This window comes from Diceros bicornis, chromosome X, assembly GCF_020826845.1.
Source record: "Diceros bicornis minor isolate mBicDic1 chromosome X, mDicBic1.mat.cur, whole genome shotgun sequence".
In the NCBI taxonomy this organism is placed as follows: Eukaryota; Metazoa; Chordata; class Mammalia; order Perissodactyla; family Rhinocerotidae; genus Diceros; species Diceros bicornis.
This window is the reverse complement of record NC_080781.1, coordinates 5,565,259-5,581,508: the sequence shown is the minus strand read 5'-3', so window position 1 is coordinate 5,581,508 and position 16,250 is coordinate 5,565,259. Positions and strand designations below refer to the sequence as shown.

General features: G+C 39.4%; 1 protein-coding gene across 1 annotated transcript in view; it reads left to right on the top strand.

The window, feature by feature from the left end:
* The window catches only part of PNPLA4 (patatin like phospholipase domain containing 4), a 105,881-nt gene extending 92,362 nt beyond the window's left edge, over positions 1-13,519 (top strand). The window contains exons 7-8 of the mRNA XM_058535395.1: positions 5,079-5,195; positions 9,825-13,519. Of these exons, the coding sequence (XP_058391378.1) occupies positions 5,079-5,192 (114 nt within the window). The 3' untranslated portion in view covers positions 5,193-5,195; positions 9,825-13,519. The remainder of the gene's footprint in view (positions 1-5,078; positions 5,196-9,824) is intronic.
* The last annotated feature ends 2,731 nt before the right edge of the window (positions 13,520-16,250 follow it).

Sequence of the window (16,250 nt, the reverse complement as noted above, 5' to 3'; positions counted from 1 at the left end):
ACAGCCTAGTCAATGTTGAACTCTCCAGATAGACACCATTCTATCCTGAAGTGGAATCATAACAGTTCATATGTGGATATGGAAATAGACACAGCATGCATGTAAATGCTAATATGGAATAATCAAAATTCAGCAAATATTCATTGATATACATCCATATGTAAAATGAATTATCTGAAAGAATTGGTGGAATTAGTCAATATCTGTTTCCATAATATCTTCTTCTTGGGCGAGAATGTATGACATCTGCAGGCAGATGTTTCCATGATGATTCAGGTAGGTGGATACTGGGCTAAGTGTGCCACAGCTTTTTTGCTGTTATGCTTTGATAAATTGTCACCAAACTTCTAAATGAGCAGCCATCTTATTCACTAATTGAATATTTTAACTTTTTTCCTCTGTCGAGCTGGTGTCATTTTATTTTCCATTTTGTGCTTTGCTTTTCATGCATTTAAAGTGTTTGAGCAGCTGTTTATCTGGAAAGGTTCCATTATGGCCATAATAATCTCCAACTAATTGCACATCAAATATTTATTTCTTGTACATTAAATTAATGAAGCAGTTTCAACAAGAGAAAAATTGGATCAGGTTGGCAAGCAGTGCCTATAAATTCATGAAAGATTCCCAGTTCTTTTTGGCAGGACTCCTTTAATACAGATATGGAAAAATTTCCCATTATCTAGTTGTGACTTGGTAAATAGGCAAGCTTCTTTTATTAAAGTGCTTTTCTCAATTTTCCCATGATATATCATATTATAGCTCCCAGAAATGAAAAAAATAAGTTGTACTGTTGATTTTCAAACAAAGTATTCGGTATCTTCTTTGCCTTGAATTTAACACGATTTCTCTCCTAATTCTACTTTTGCTACCGTAAATGTTTTAAATGGGTAGACTTTATTTTTAAAAAATTTTTTTCGGCTTTACTGAGATGTAGCTGATATACAAAGAACTGCACTTTTTTAATGTGTACAATTTGATGAGTTTAGATTACGCAAACACCATGATACCACCCGCACAATCAAGGTAATAGACATATCCAACACCTCCCAGAGTTTCCTTGTGTCCCTTTGTGGTTAAAAAAACTGAATATGAGATTTATCTTCTTAATTTGGAAGTACACAATTCCATATGGTTAACTATGGGCACTGTTTGTACAACAGATCTCTAGAACTTATTCGCCCACCATAACTGAAACTTTATACCTGTAGAACAAGAACTCCCCATCTCACCCTCTCCCCAGCCCTTGGCAACCACTATTTTTTTCTCTGCTTCTATGAGTTTGACTTTTTTTTTTACCCCATTTAAGTGGAATAATGCACTATTTGTCCTTCTGTAACTGACGTATTTCACTTGAAGAGACATTTCTCCAAAGAAGACATACAAATGGCTAAGAGGTATATGAAAAGATGCTCAAGATCAATAATTGTCATGGAAGTGTGAATCCAAACTACAGTGATCTGTTACCTCACACCCTTTTGATAAGATGGCAATTATCAAAAAAAAAAACCCGATGGACAAAAAGTGTTGGTGAGGATGTGGAGAAATTGGAACCCTTCCACACTGTTGGTGGGAATGTAAAATGGTGGAGCACTATGGAAAACAGTATGGAGGTTCCTCAGAAAATTAAAAATAGAACTGCCACGTGATTCAGCAATCCCACTTCTGGGCATGTATCTTAAAAAATTGAAAGCAGGATCTTGAAGAGATACCTGTACCCCTATGTTCATTGCAGCATTATTCACAGTAGCCAAGATATGGAAACAACCCAAGTGGCCATCAACAGATGAATGGATAAAGAAAATGTTTATACATATAATAGAATATTATTTAGTCTGAAAAAGGAAGAAATCCTAGCCTTCAAAGAAAGGAAACATGAATAGACCTGAAGGAGACATTATGCTAAGTTAATAAGTAGACTTAAAACTTTGTTGATTAAAGGTAGCAGTGGGCTAACAATTCATTCTGAAAATCAGTTTGTACTTTCAACTGACATCTTTTTTCTTTTGATACATTCTCTGAAAGATTTCTGATACTATTTTCTTTGAGACCCATTGCTGGTTTATAGAAAATGATTGTTTGGGTAAAGAGTTTCGGGGAAGAATTTCTCTAACAGCTGGCCTCTCGATGCTAAGGATAATGCCTGTGGATTTCTTTCATCAGAATAAATTATCTTACAATTTTACAATAGGATGCTTATGCACAGTTGCCACCAAACATTACTGAGTGTTTACAATGCTTGGTAGAGAACACAGCTCCAACAGAAGTTTCCCAGATAAAGGATTTCTTACCCAGTTACTGATTGACTGTTAAGTTGTATGAGCATTAGTTGTATCTTTTTGCGTAACTTTTTTGAGTAGTGTTTTAGGCTTCAATTAGTTGTGAGTGAAACACGATTTGCAGAAAGGTCCTTTCAAAGCCAGTTGTGCACTTGTCACCATGCTTAAGGTAAGTGTCTCATCTTAAGATAGCAACCAATCTGGTTTATTATAAGATGTGTTTATTATAAGGAAGGTATGGTTTATTATAAGGAAGTGGCTCACGTGATTATGGGAGCCGAGAAGTCCCACAATCTGCCATCTGAAAGCTGGAGAACCAGGAAAGGGGGTGTAGTTCCAGCCCAAGTCTGAGACCTAAGAACCAAGCTGATGGTGTGAGTGCTAGTCCAGGGGCAGGAGAAAACCAATGGTCAGCTCGTGCAGTCAGGCAAAGAGAGTGAATTCTCCCTTCTTCCACCTTTTTGTTCTTTTCATGCCCTCAAACAGATTGGATGATGCCCACCCACACTGGGGAGGGCCATCTGCTGTACTGAGTTTACCAATTCAAGTGCTAATCTCTTCTGGAAACACAGACACACCCAGAAATAATGTTTAACTAGCTATCTGGGGACTCCATGGCCCAGTCAAGTTGACAGGTAAAATTAACCATGTTAGGTATCTTTAGAGTTTATATCACGTGCTCTCCAGCAGGAACCCATGCCTTCCCCCCAAATTTTTATCAGCATCTCTGGCTTCTACTCACTAGATGCCAATAGCCGCCCTCCACTCCTCTCCTCACCTCTCAGTCATGACAGCCAAAAATGCCTCCAGACATTGCCAAGTGTCTGCTGGGGGCATAGTCACCCCCTAGTTGAGCACCATTGGCCCAGCTCAACCTCATTCCAGGGGAATGTCTCCCTTTAGAGTCTTCCAGTATTTCCTACTGCACTTGAATTAAGTGCTCTTCAATCAATCTTTAATTATCAAAATGAAAAACACACCAACAACCGTGGATTATTCCAGAGGAACAATGACAGATTTAAACTTCTTTCTGCGCCTCTCACACAATGCCAAGCCTTTGTAAAGGAAATCAGATATTATTATTGTCTAGACTAGTGGTCCCCAAATTTGTATGCATGTTAGAATCATCTGATGATTTTTAAAAACTCCAAAGACCATGTGACACCCCAGAAAATAAAATCAGAATCTCTGAGGGTGACACATAGGTATCACTAATTTTTGGCGTTCCTCAGGTAATTCCAATGTGCAGACGCATTTGGAAACTGATGCTCCAGATTTTTGCTAAATTGGAGGACTAATATATTGTAATTAATTACAACCATCACATTTGTGGTTGTAATCCTGAATCTAGTTCTTACAAGATTCCCACATCATCTTGGGTACATAATGTCATCTAACTCTGTTTTCCTTTCTCTATGTATTTGGGGTATAATATGTAACTCATATGATCATCACAAGACTGAAAAGAGATGACTTATATGAATTCCAAGATACAATGAGTAGCATCTAGAAGGTGCATAAGCAACAGTAGTTACTACAATAATTATTCTTTTTCCCACTTAATCCTTTTCAAAAATTACATTGATTTCATTATTTCCATTACAATCACATTTTCAATAATTGTCTAAAAGCTGAATCAATAATTCAGTCAGCCTCATCATCAGAAACAATTTTCTATTCATTATTTTAATCTATATCTTGGTAAACTGGAATATATTTTCAAGCAATTTTTTTTCGGAAAAGCTACTTATATTGTATATACTGTGCATCTACCATTGCATGCCTGAGAATATCTTTCTGTTGCCTTCATAGTTGAGGAAAATCTCGTTTGGTAGAATTCTTGGGTCAATAATACTAACTCCCCAACATAGCATAGTTGTCACTTCATCTTTCACCATTTGGTGTTCCGGAGAAGCTTGGGACCAGCCCAGTCTTCCTTCCTTTTTGTGTCACCTGCTTTGTTTGCCCGGGTAGTTATAGATGTTATTTCACTTTTATTTAAATTATGATGGCACAGCGTGTCTCAGTTTGGTTCTATTTTTATTAACTTTGCCTGAAACCCCAGTGAACCCATTCAAACTGGAATCATGTTGTTTTCTCACTTTAGTAAAGTTTTCTTTTGTCACAAACCTTGGCTATGATTTCTGCTCCACTTGCTTTCAAATCATCTTCAAGAACACTAATTATAAGTTGATTCTTTTCTTTGTCATTTATAATTTTAATCTCTTTCCATTTAAATCTATTTTTCTACATTCTGGGAATGTGTCCCATGTTTTTACATGCCCGAAAATTGATTATTTTTTCCTGTCAGTTCTATAATAATTTCAATGCAAATTTAGTCATTGAGTTTTGGGTTTCTGGTTTTTTCTTCTTTTTAAAGTCATGTCTATGTTCATCATATCCTGTTTTCTTCTTATACTCCATGAGTACCTTTGTTTTTACAATACTTGAAGAATAAAATAAATCCTAAAATTCTAATTTCAAATAATCCCAATTCCTTAAAAAGCTGATTGTGTACCAGGAAGATCTAGAACATTATCCAAAATGATAAAATTTATAAGTGATAAAATGATAAAAATTTCTCTTAAGGAAGAAATTCACTTACCTTTTAAATGTTTCTCTTTTTCAAAGTTAGGGTACAGGTAAACCTACAGATTTCTGTATCTTATAAGTACTTTTCTGAAAAGCAATTCCTTCCTATGAACCACTTACACTTCTACAGATAACTCATACAAAATTAGAAAAACATTTTGAAGGACTATATTTGTCTCTGCCTTGAAATAGTTTTGTATCTCCTACCAGATTAACCCGTGCTGTGAAGAAGAGAAAGAAGAGGGTTGGGTTGAAGGCAGCATCACGTCTACACAAAGCCTGCGGAAGGCTCACCACTTCTCGGTACCTGAATCTTCCTTATAGACGGTAAGCGTTCAATCCATAATCGATGTTGGGTCAGTACACCCAGTGTAACCCTTCAGGTATTGAGCTCCTTCTTCCAAGCAGCTTACAAGCCTTGAGGAAGGGAATGATGAGGAATAAGGCTTGCTGGTCACTGTAGGAGATGGTAATGTGATTCTCTAAACGGAATTTAAAAAACATGCAAGTCCTATAGTGAAAGGAATGAATCGTGGGAGACAGAGACTAGGTCACAGAAATAATACATTTTCAGGAAAATCGGTAACTTCCATTTTGTGATTGCTGGATACTGTGCACCCATTGTTTTTCTTAATTGTCCTAACACTTTTATGCGGGGGGTGAGAAGGGAGTAAGTGTTCAGGATCTGGATTTGGGAAGACAAACCTGACCATGACCATCCAAGCGGTATTCCTGACAAGTTACTTACCCAACCTGTGCTCCATTTCTTCTTTTACAGAGATAGGCAACATGAGTGCCTACAACATGTGGTTGTCATACAGATGGAAAGAATTAATGCATTTTAAGCATTTAACACAGGGCCCAGCAGTCAGAAAGGGCTATGAGTGTTTGCTAAATAAAACCATTCCAATTGTATCAATTCAGAAATTTCAGTTGGGGGAATATGATTAAGAGATATGTGCAGCTTTATAAATCTAGCTCATAGAAGAACCGTAAAGTGTTCTGGATCTTGAGGTAGGAGACAGGAACAGGCAAGGAATAAAATTTGCCTGTGGAGAAAAGAAAGAGCTGGATTTAGAGAAGAGCCATCTGAAGTCTGGCTGGTATTCCTTCCAGAAAGTACAGGTGCTCCTCCACCATCCCTCTCTTTCACCCTTGGCTCAAAAATCCCAGAAAAGCTTGACTTTTGCTTTAATCACTGGGGACAAAATAAGAGAGTGAATTCTGTGTTGACTAAACAGGGTCCACGTTCCACAGCCCTTCACCAACCTCACAAGGTGGTTTAAATTTGGAAACCATAAGGTTTCGTGAGACCACCTGTTTCCCACCTTCAACAGGAAATAGAGTTTAATCTTGCTTTCTTTAAGAAAATTAGCATGCTTATGCTTGTCACACTTAGGGTGGCATATGGGGCTGCAGATGCTAATGAAGCCATCACGATCTCACCTGGTCACTAGATTAGCGAGAATAAAATCACCTCCTGACGACAGGCTAGAAACCAGACAGTGAAAATTGACACTTTCTTTTCGAGGCCTCCTGCCGACAGGCTCAAACCCACATCCTATTCCTCTTGCAGTTTTCATACAATTTTGACACAATAGACAGCTAACGCACACATAATACACTGGAAAGACACTCGGCCACAGAGACAGAGGTCAGCTGAGCAGAGATCTGCCATCATTTCTCAGGTCTATACAGATGCAGGCCTCAGGTTTGCTTTTTTCCTCCAGAGGGACAATCCATTGCTGGAGGATTTTCCTTTGAAGGAAAGCTTTTGGGAAGAAGGGGTAAGAGACCAGTAATTGTATACCTGTGGGCAACTCATGCATCTGAAGATTTGGTGCTTGTTGGAATGAGGGGGCTTTGGAGCAATGTCAAAATAAAATATATGTCCTCTTCGTTTGAAGCAGTTATGTTTCCAAGCTCCTCTGTGCAGTCAGATAACAGAGCCAAGTGCCACTGCTGTACGCTCTGCCAACACAGTTCTGATTCCAGACCATCTGGGGTCTGGGAGGTTTGACTTACCTGGTGCTTGTCGGGGAAGGCTTGACAAGGTGGCCAGGCCCCAATGGGAGATCCGTAGAGAAAAAGCACTTCTGATTGTATCAGACCTTTTAAATGCCAGACATTCTGCTCAGCTATTTATGCATGTCCACTGATGAATCTTCAGAGTTAGCCTTTGAGGTGGGCATTAACACATCCATTTTACGTAGGAGAGCACCGAACCCAAGAGGTTGAGTCCGTCGCCACAGTTATAAGAGGTGGAACCAAGAATAAAACCAAGTCTGTCTGACGTGGAAACTTAACGCTCTTGTGTTTCAACACGTAGCTGGCCTCGGTAGGTGGGAAAGAAAGAGAGTGAGAGAGCCAGAGAGAGGGGTCTAGCTCTGGTTTGCTCTGCTCTGTTAGGTGCCTGATGTGCTGCCCTGGAGGTGTGCTGTGCTGTATGGTGACATATGCTACTGGGCTAAAAGGAGTAGGAATAAACTTCTCACCTCATCTCAGGACCATGAGCTGGTGACATAAGCACCCTTTATTTCTCCTAGAAATGGACATTGCCGTGGATTTTAAATCAAGATGGAGACATTTGAGGCAGTGTCCTTATTTATGTTAGATGAATAAGCAATATAATGGTTAATGTTTTTGCTCTTTTCTGATGAATTCCGTTGACTGTGTATGGTGCTTCAAAGGCAGTGACATGGGGCAATAACATTTATTTGAAGGACAAGGCAGATAATTGGATTAGGAATCATACCTGTCATTCTGCAAAAGGATACCCTTGGTTAAGCCAAGATTCACTAGCATTTCTTCAGTTCCAAATTCAAATGAGTCTGCACTGACAGGCACTCTCAGGGGAGTGTCAGTGAATGGCTGTCCTAACTGTTGGGCTAGTGGTTTTTAATGCAAACTCCTATACCTGTGCCTTTCGTTACATATGCATCTTTCTCCTTTGCAATGTCATGCAGCTTCTCTGGTCCCAAAACATGCCGGTATTCTCCCTTCTAAGTCATTTTGACTGAGTGATATCTTGTGCAGTGGTGGTAATTTTTATTACTCTGTCCAAATGATAAAACGAGCATAGGTGCATTTGCCCCTCCGAAAGGCAAGGTTCATGCACAATAATATTATTTTGCTTATTTTCCCTTTTGAGTATCATGAATTGCAAATTCATGTGTTATTCAGCTGGGCTAACAGCTAGAAGAAGCTCTCCACATGCAGGGTGGGCATGGATTTCCCTAAGAAATGCTCTTAGTTTGTTTATTTTTTTTTAAAGCATTTCATCCTTGTCATTCTCTTGTGACTGCACTTATTCATTAATGTATTGCTATGTTCATAAAGAGGATATGCTGGCAAAATAATGAAAGAACATTCGCTGGTTTTGAGCCCCATGATTGGAGAATTGAATGTACTTCATCCTTTTCCAGTCTTCCTCTAGTCCTTCCTTCTAGGGTCTGGTTGTTTTGTTTATTAACTGAATGTGTGATGTTGTATTTTCTAGGAAAAATTAGAATAGTATATTTCTAAATATTTTATCTCAACATTAGAGTCCTCAGTTAAATTTTTAACATAGGGCTATAATACTCAGCTCAAGAGCGACAGTACAAAAAGAAATAAGAGAATCAGATGCATCTGAGTAAGAGCATTGCACACAATGTGAGTGACCTGAACTGCCGCCCCGTGTCGGAGTGCGGCCGTTCCGCGGACAGACACTTCACGTGCTGCAGCTGGGAACCAGAACCACTCCTGTCACTGGGAGAGAAGGTCAAGTAAAGAAATTGCTCCCAGACACAGCAGAATGGAATACAAGACAAAATATCTCTATCAGCAGAGGCCTTTTGAGTCCAGGATTAAAAGGAAGGCTTGTCTATGTTCTTTCCCTGTCTCACTTGCCTACATTATCAGGGGAGGCTGCAAGCTAGATAGCGTTCATCTGCAAACATCAGTAAGAGCTGGAAAAAAGACCCAATAGACTTTCTTCCCAATAAAAGAAGATTTTATTATTGCGGGAAATCGCACTTTAATTCTGCTTGTGTAGATAATTACTTTTGAAGGGGTAAATAGTTTTGAATAGTTGATGTCATGTAAATTTTTCCTACAACTTCTTTTGTTTAATTATCAAAAGCCGTCCTGAATAAAGGTAAAATAAATTGGTACACAGATGAATATCAATAAAATATTAAAGGAGAGGATGAAGTTCCAAATCAATTGAGACTAGAAATATTGGACACAAATATTCTTGTTTCAGGAAAGGACAGGCTCTGTTTCACAGTCATGGGGACACCTTCCATTATTTCACAGGAATTAAGCTCCTAGTGTCTCCCTGCTTCTGTACCTAGAGTGCAGGATCCCTGGTCACTTGCTGTTTGGAGTTCCTGTTTGGTCTCTGTTCCAAGGAGATGGTTTCCTAGTTTGAGAGTTTGGCTATCACTCTTCAATTTTTACCTTTTATGTTTTATCTCTCAGTCCATGTTAGAAGCAAAGAAGAGACCTCAAAGTGTGAGCTTAAAATTTCATCTAGAATGGGAGGTGCTATGGACTGAATTGTGGGCTCCCCAAATTCGCAGTTTGCAGCTCTAAATCCCAATGTGATGGTATTTGGAAGTGGGGCCATTGGGGCATGATAAGGTGTAGAGGAGGTCATGAGGACGGGGCCTTCATGACTGGATTAATGTCCTTAGAAGAAGAGGAAGAGGTGCCCAAGCTTCCTCTATCCACCACATGAGGACATAGCAAGGAGGGGGCAGTCTGCAAGCCAGGAAGAGAGCCCTCGCCAGAACTCAACTGCCATAGACTGTTTATATGTTAAATCCTGATCCCCAATATGATTGTATTTGGAGGTGTGGCCTTTGGGAGGTGATTAGGTCGTGAGGGTGGAGGCTTCATGGCTGGGATTAGTGCCCTTATAAAAGAGACCTCACAGAGCTCCCTCTTCCTTTCTGCCATGTGAGGACACAGCGAGAAGACTGCCTTCTATGAACCTGGAAGCAGACTCTCACCAAACACCGAATCTGCCAGCACCTTGATCTTGGACTTCCCAGCCTCTAGAATCATGAGGAATAAATTTCTGTAGTTTGTCAGCCACCCAATCTATAGTATTTTGTTGTGACAGCCTGAATGGACTAAGACTTCAACCATGGTGGCACCTCGATCTCGGACTTCCAGCCTCCAGCACTGTGAGAAAACAAGTTTCTGTTGTTCAAGTCTATGGTATTTTGTTAAGGCAGGAAGCAACAAGAGGCATGATCCCTCTACCAAATGGGCCAGGTAACTGCATCTGAGTGAGCCAATTTAGTCTGGATCTGAGGACCTGGTATCAATTGTGCACATGATAACATGTAAATTTAATTGAAATATTTTGAATGCTCGATATTTTGCTGCATATATTACCAGAATCAGATTTCTAATCTGGAGACATTCCTTGACCTTTTAACCTTCATATGCCAGAGGTCTAATATCTTCAAATTGAGGATAATACATGATAAGGATAAGATTTCCTAATACATGTTATCACCTTAGAAGCTTCTAGAGCGAGACAGGCTGTAGAGATAGCAATGATTTAGGTAGAAAATAGATGGATAGGTAGCCAAAAATATAGCACTAGGGCCTTATTAGCAAGTGATTCAATCTTACGAGAAAAATGAAAAGCTTTTGAGAGACAAAGCTAAACCTTTCCATAAATTACATCCCAAATATAGGAACTATATGAAAAAATGAAGCCACTGAAAATCTAGAAGTATAAAAAACAACTACTTTTATGTTATCTACGAGACTCATCTTTTCTACATGAGACAATATCACCTATTTAAATCCACAGCTATTTTTGCATTTGCTTCATCTGTGCAGGTACTATATTTAAGGCAGACGTGTGATGGAGGAAATAACACCTACTCCAGTGGATTAATTTAGGAGATTCACTTGAAAAATAGCCTTACCTTCCTCTAAATTAAGAAATATTTACTCTCACTCTGCAGATGTCGGATGAGAAAAGAAATGATAGAGCTCTTGGTTTCAAGAGAAATGTCTCTTTATGGTGTTATAAATTGTGCCTTGCAAATTAAAATTCTACAAGCAAAAGTTTCCCTTCATTCTGGGAAAATAGACATTGCTAATATAATGCTTTTCTTTCCCATTTTTAGGGTTTCTGGATAAACTTAAAAGAAGTTAAAATTAGCCAAATATGACTCAGTTAACAAGAACAAAAAAGTAGAAAACAGGGTAAATAAGTCAACTGATTAAGAAAAATCTATTACAGTTGCTGTAAAGAATAAAAATCCTTGTTTTTGCAGAAGTATGCTATCCTATTTCAGACTATTTATATCATATACTGGCCCCAAATATAATTTTTAGATAACCATGAGTTTTAAGTAGACATTTTTGTTTTTGGCTTTGAGTATTATATGCCACCAGATGGATGAAAATGACTTTACAGACTTCACAGTTTCTTTAAACTGCAAATGTTTAATTAAAGAAACATGCATTAAAGAAAGTCAATGCACACACAAATGCACAACATCACCATATTTTTCATTCAGGTCTATATATCTGGGGATGCAAACATTAACAAAATCCAGTCTTTTACCTCAGTGGGGGGAGCAAAGGATTGAGGTATGGTGTGGGTGAACGTTATGAGTTTTAAAATAGAAATCTCTGCCCAAAGAAGGGAGTTGTTCCTACCAGAATTGTCAGAAAATGGTAAGATAATGTGCAACTGTACCCCTGACCTCAAGTAGCTTATTTAAATCAGGACATGCAAAAAAGTAACTCTACTAGGCAGAATAAAATGCACAATGGAAGTTTAATATCATATGCTGCTGGTGGGAGTGCAAACTGGTGCAGCCATTATGGAAAGCAGTATGGAGATGCCTCAAAAAATTAAGAATAGAACTACCATACGATCCAGCTATTCCACTGCTGAATATTTATCCAAAGAACATGAAAACATGAATGCATAAAGATACATCCACCTCTATGTTTATTGCAGCATTATTCACAACAGCCAAGACTTGGAAGCAACCTAGGTGCCCATCAAGGGCTGAATGGATAAAGAATATGTGGTATATATACACAATGGAATACGACTCAGCCATAAAAGACAATGAAATGTGGCCATTTGTGACAACGTGGATGGGCCTTGAGAGTATTACACTAAGCGAAATAAGTCAGAGGGAGAAGGTCAAATACCATATGATCTCACTCATAAGTAGAAGATAAAAACAACAAACAAGCACAAGGAGACGGAGATTGGATTGGTGGTTACCAGAGGGGAAGTGGGGAGGAAGGAGGGTGACAGGGGTGATTAGGCACATTTGTGTGGTGATGGATTGTAATTAGTCTTTGGGTGGTGAACATGATGTAATCTACACAGAAATTGAAATATAATGATGTACACCTGAAATTTATATAATGTTATAAGCCAATGTTACCGAAATAAAAAAAAAGAAAACTTACGTACACACACACACACACAAACTGTGATCATGCTAAATAAGAAGAGATTCATTCCACAAGGGTGGGCCATGAAGATGGGGTGCAAGGCAGCGAGGATGTTGGTGGAGTGGCCTTGGAGACAAGCCTGGCAAGAAGAGATAGTCAAATGGCAAGAAAATGGTCTGAAGTAACACCATTAAGTCAATTTTTATGCTATGTGCTTTTATTCTAATTTGTGAGACTAGTCTCTTTTACATTATTTCGGTCATCTTAATTGGTTCAAGTTTAGCCCGATGGAAGCATTATGATGGGAAAGGGAGAGAAGTGAAGCAGAAGTGATTTGGGGGGGAAATGTACACTGGACGCAGGAAGCTCAGGCATGGCATCTCAGATTGGGACAGCTGTAGTGCAGCCTTGGCCTCCAGCACCCTGGACCCCGAGGAGCTTGCCAGGAACAGGGCAGGGAAGAGAGCAGATGAATGGAGACACGGTGAATACCAGAAGCAGGGCAGCTACTTGCTCATTTTGTTTGGAGCTTGCCTCTGCCCTCCTTTCTGCTAAGCTGTCTGTACCAAGATCCAGTCACTGCTCTCCTTCTCTATCACTGGTCGTTTTGTGGGATCGGCAGGACAGAGAGGTTAGGGAGATGCAGAGCCCTCTGAAGTTACAGAACTCGGCACTAACAAGTGGGGCATGCTCGGATCATCAAACCAAGAGCAGTTGTGAGCATCAGATGGAAGCTGTGTGTGGCGGACCTGTGAACACGCGTTGTTGCAAATCTGATTTGGTAAAAGCAGGACTCAGTCTCAAAACATCCTTTTGAAAACTTTTCTTTCAAAAGCCCAAGTGCAGAGTGCATTTTCCCATATAGCATACGCTAAATAATACACAGCACGCAGAGCCATGAGCACAGTACACGATGTGATGTTTCCCAAAGCCTTTCTTTGACGAGATATTTTCAAGTCAGTGTTATTAAAAGAATAAAAAAGAAACAAAACACTTTCTGTCTTTATTGTTTAAACTTCCCTGATATGCTTGAGCATTGTATAGATGGAAAAGAAAATGCTTTCAGGATGAAAATTAAAAATGAATGACTTTGAGATTTGAAGCATAAAAGCCAAAAGAAAAAAAAATTGGTTTTGCATTTTCTCCCTCTCTGAAATGTATTTATAGTCTGAAGCTTTTTCTCTGAAAGTAGACAGGGTTTTAAAATAAATCTTACCATATACTTTTGAAATGTATTTGCACTTGGGATTTTCATCATATGAGGAAATAGGGGATGGAAGTGAAATAATAGAGAACAAAATGGATGCTCACAGTTGGGATGTGCTCAGGCAGCTAGAAGAGGGTGGAAAATCACACTGGTTAATTATTTGAGATTGGAAATGAAATATCCACTTCCTGTAGAGAGGTGGCATTGCATACCAGCTACAAAGGCAAGTGAATAAACAGGTAATAGAGAAACTTATTGACTGCTTGCTTCAGTTTACAAATTAAAGAGAAATTGAATGCATTTTAATGAATGTAACTCTGCATACGCAGAGAGAGAACGTATTATTTGTAGCTTGCACACACCGCTAGAGATAGGCAATTTCGTAGGAGTAAAATCTATAATTTGGAGTTGGTTCAACAATTACCATGACTAGCACACTGCTGATTCTTGATGAATGGGTTTTATGTCGTGTTAATTTAGAATTTAAAAATCAGGACTTCCTGTTTACCTTGATGAGCATTTATTGATACTGACATGTGATAGGCACAATATAAGGCACACACAAAGAATCCATCACTCTGCTCGCCAGCTCTTCCCACTTGAAGGTAAATATCTGCCTCACTACATGTCCCCAAGTAGCCAGGACTGGCAGAAAGAAAAAGTATAAAATGAGGGAGAAAAGTGTATTCCCTTATATTTTTTTAGTTTCTCTCATATGTCACTGCCCACACCAATCTTAGAAGTATCAGGTCGTCCTAAAACCCATGTAGGGTTTTAAGTTTTCCCTGTTGGCTGCTTCTCATCCGTGATGTATATGGATGAGGGTATATGCTCTGGGTATATGCTCTGGGCATATACCCTTCGCCCATTTACCCATCACTATTTGCCTTTACCCAAGTGTCACTCCCAAGAATCTACCCACAAGTCGTAAGCACTATTGCAAAGCAATTGGATAACCCAATTTTGTACTAAGTCCTAAGCCCTTGGTTCTCAGCCTTGGCTGCGCATTAGAATAACCAGGGCAGCTTTCAAAAATTCCAGTGTCTCCCCAGACCAATTAAATCTGAATCTGGCAAGAATGTTTTTTAAATTCCTCCGTGGTTTTCCTGAGCAGCCAACAACTCTGGTCTAAGAGATGGCCATTGGCTCATTCTATTAGCATTTCGAGGATATTTACACTTATATCAGGGCACTCAAAAAAAAATAATGACAACACAGCAGTTCCTTAGAAGAACACTCTCTTGAGATTTATTAATAGGTGTTGGGTGAGTCAAGAAAAGCAGGGTTCTGCAGTCCAACAAATTTGTGAATTGACACATATTATGTCACTCTCTCAGAGATGGAACTGAGTAGGCCGAATACTCTAGGAAGTCATGCTTTTAAAAACATACCAGCAAAACAAATACAGAAAAAAATAAAGCTCTTTTAAATTTATGTAACCCAAGACTCCCAAATTTATTTACTCACTAAACAATTATTTTCCAGAGCATCAAAATCAGCATCCTGTGAAAATGAGACTCCGTGATTCATCCCCTGGGAAAAGGCTGTCTAACGCGATGGGGTTCCTCTTTAATAGTAGAACTTGGGCCCCAACGCACACTTGTGAGGAGGAAATTCAGGAGCGAATCCAGAGCCTTTCCTCAGACATTCCTCACTTCCTTCCTAGAAAATCTTGGATCCCTCCATCTGTACGGTCAGCTGGGAACACAGAGACACGTCTTTCTTCACCCAGGAAAAACCGTTCCCCGAGTCTTTCATTGAGAATTGTTTTACTTTACTTCCATGACAAATTTGGATATCAAACTTCAGAGCTAGAAGGACCCTAAGACATTACTTAGAATAAAGTTCTAAAATTCCTGCTGAGGGACCTTCTCTGGCCACCAAACGTCAACAATCCTCAGCTCCATCATCTTTAAAATGGAGAAGATGGAAATACTGCCCTTGCAGTATGTTTGTGACACGTAGATGAAATGCATTTTCAAAGACCTAGTGACATGGCTGGTCCATGGAACACACTCAGCAAGTGAGTGCAGTCACTCTTACTGTATCCAAGAGGCCAGAATACAGTACGGAACACTGCCTAGAGAATTTACAGAAAGGGCTACATGGGGAAGAAACACATACAGACCTTAGACCTTCCCACACAGGAGCTGCAACCAATATGTCACATCATCCTTAGCAGATCTCACATTGTAAGTGACAGAAAAGGAGAAAGGAAAGAAGTGGGTGGACTATCTGCTAAGAGATTTGACAGAGTTCTCCTGTCCATGTGCTTTGAGGAGACCTAGGGGCACAGGAACTGGGAAGTCTCCTTGGAATATACAGAACAATGAGGCAGCAGGAAGAATTGAAATTTTTTTTTTTTTACTTAATTTTTTTAGAGCCATTTTAGGTTTACAACAAAATTGAGAAGAAGGTATAGAGATTTCCCATATACTCCCTGCCCCCACACATGCATGCATATCCTCCCCATTATCAACATCACCCACCAGAACAGTACATTTGTTACCAAGAATGAACCTACATTGACCTATCATCATCACTCAAAGTCTACAGTTTACCTTATGGTTCCCTCTGGGTGTTGTACATTCTATGGGTTTGGGCAAATGTATAATGACATATGTCCACCATTACAGTATCATACAAAGTATTTTTGCTGCCCCCATAATCCTCTGTGCTCCGCCTATTCATCCACCCTCCCCATCCCTGGCAACCACTGATCTTTTTACTGTCTCCATAGT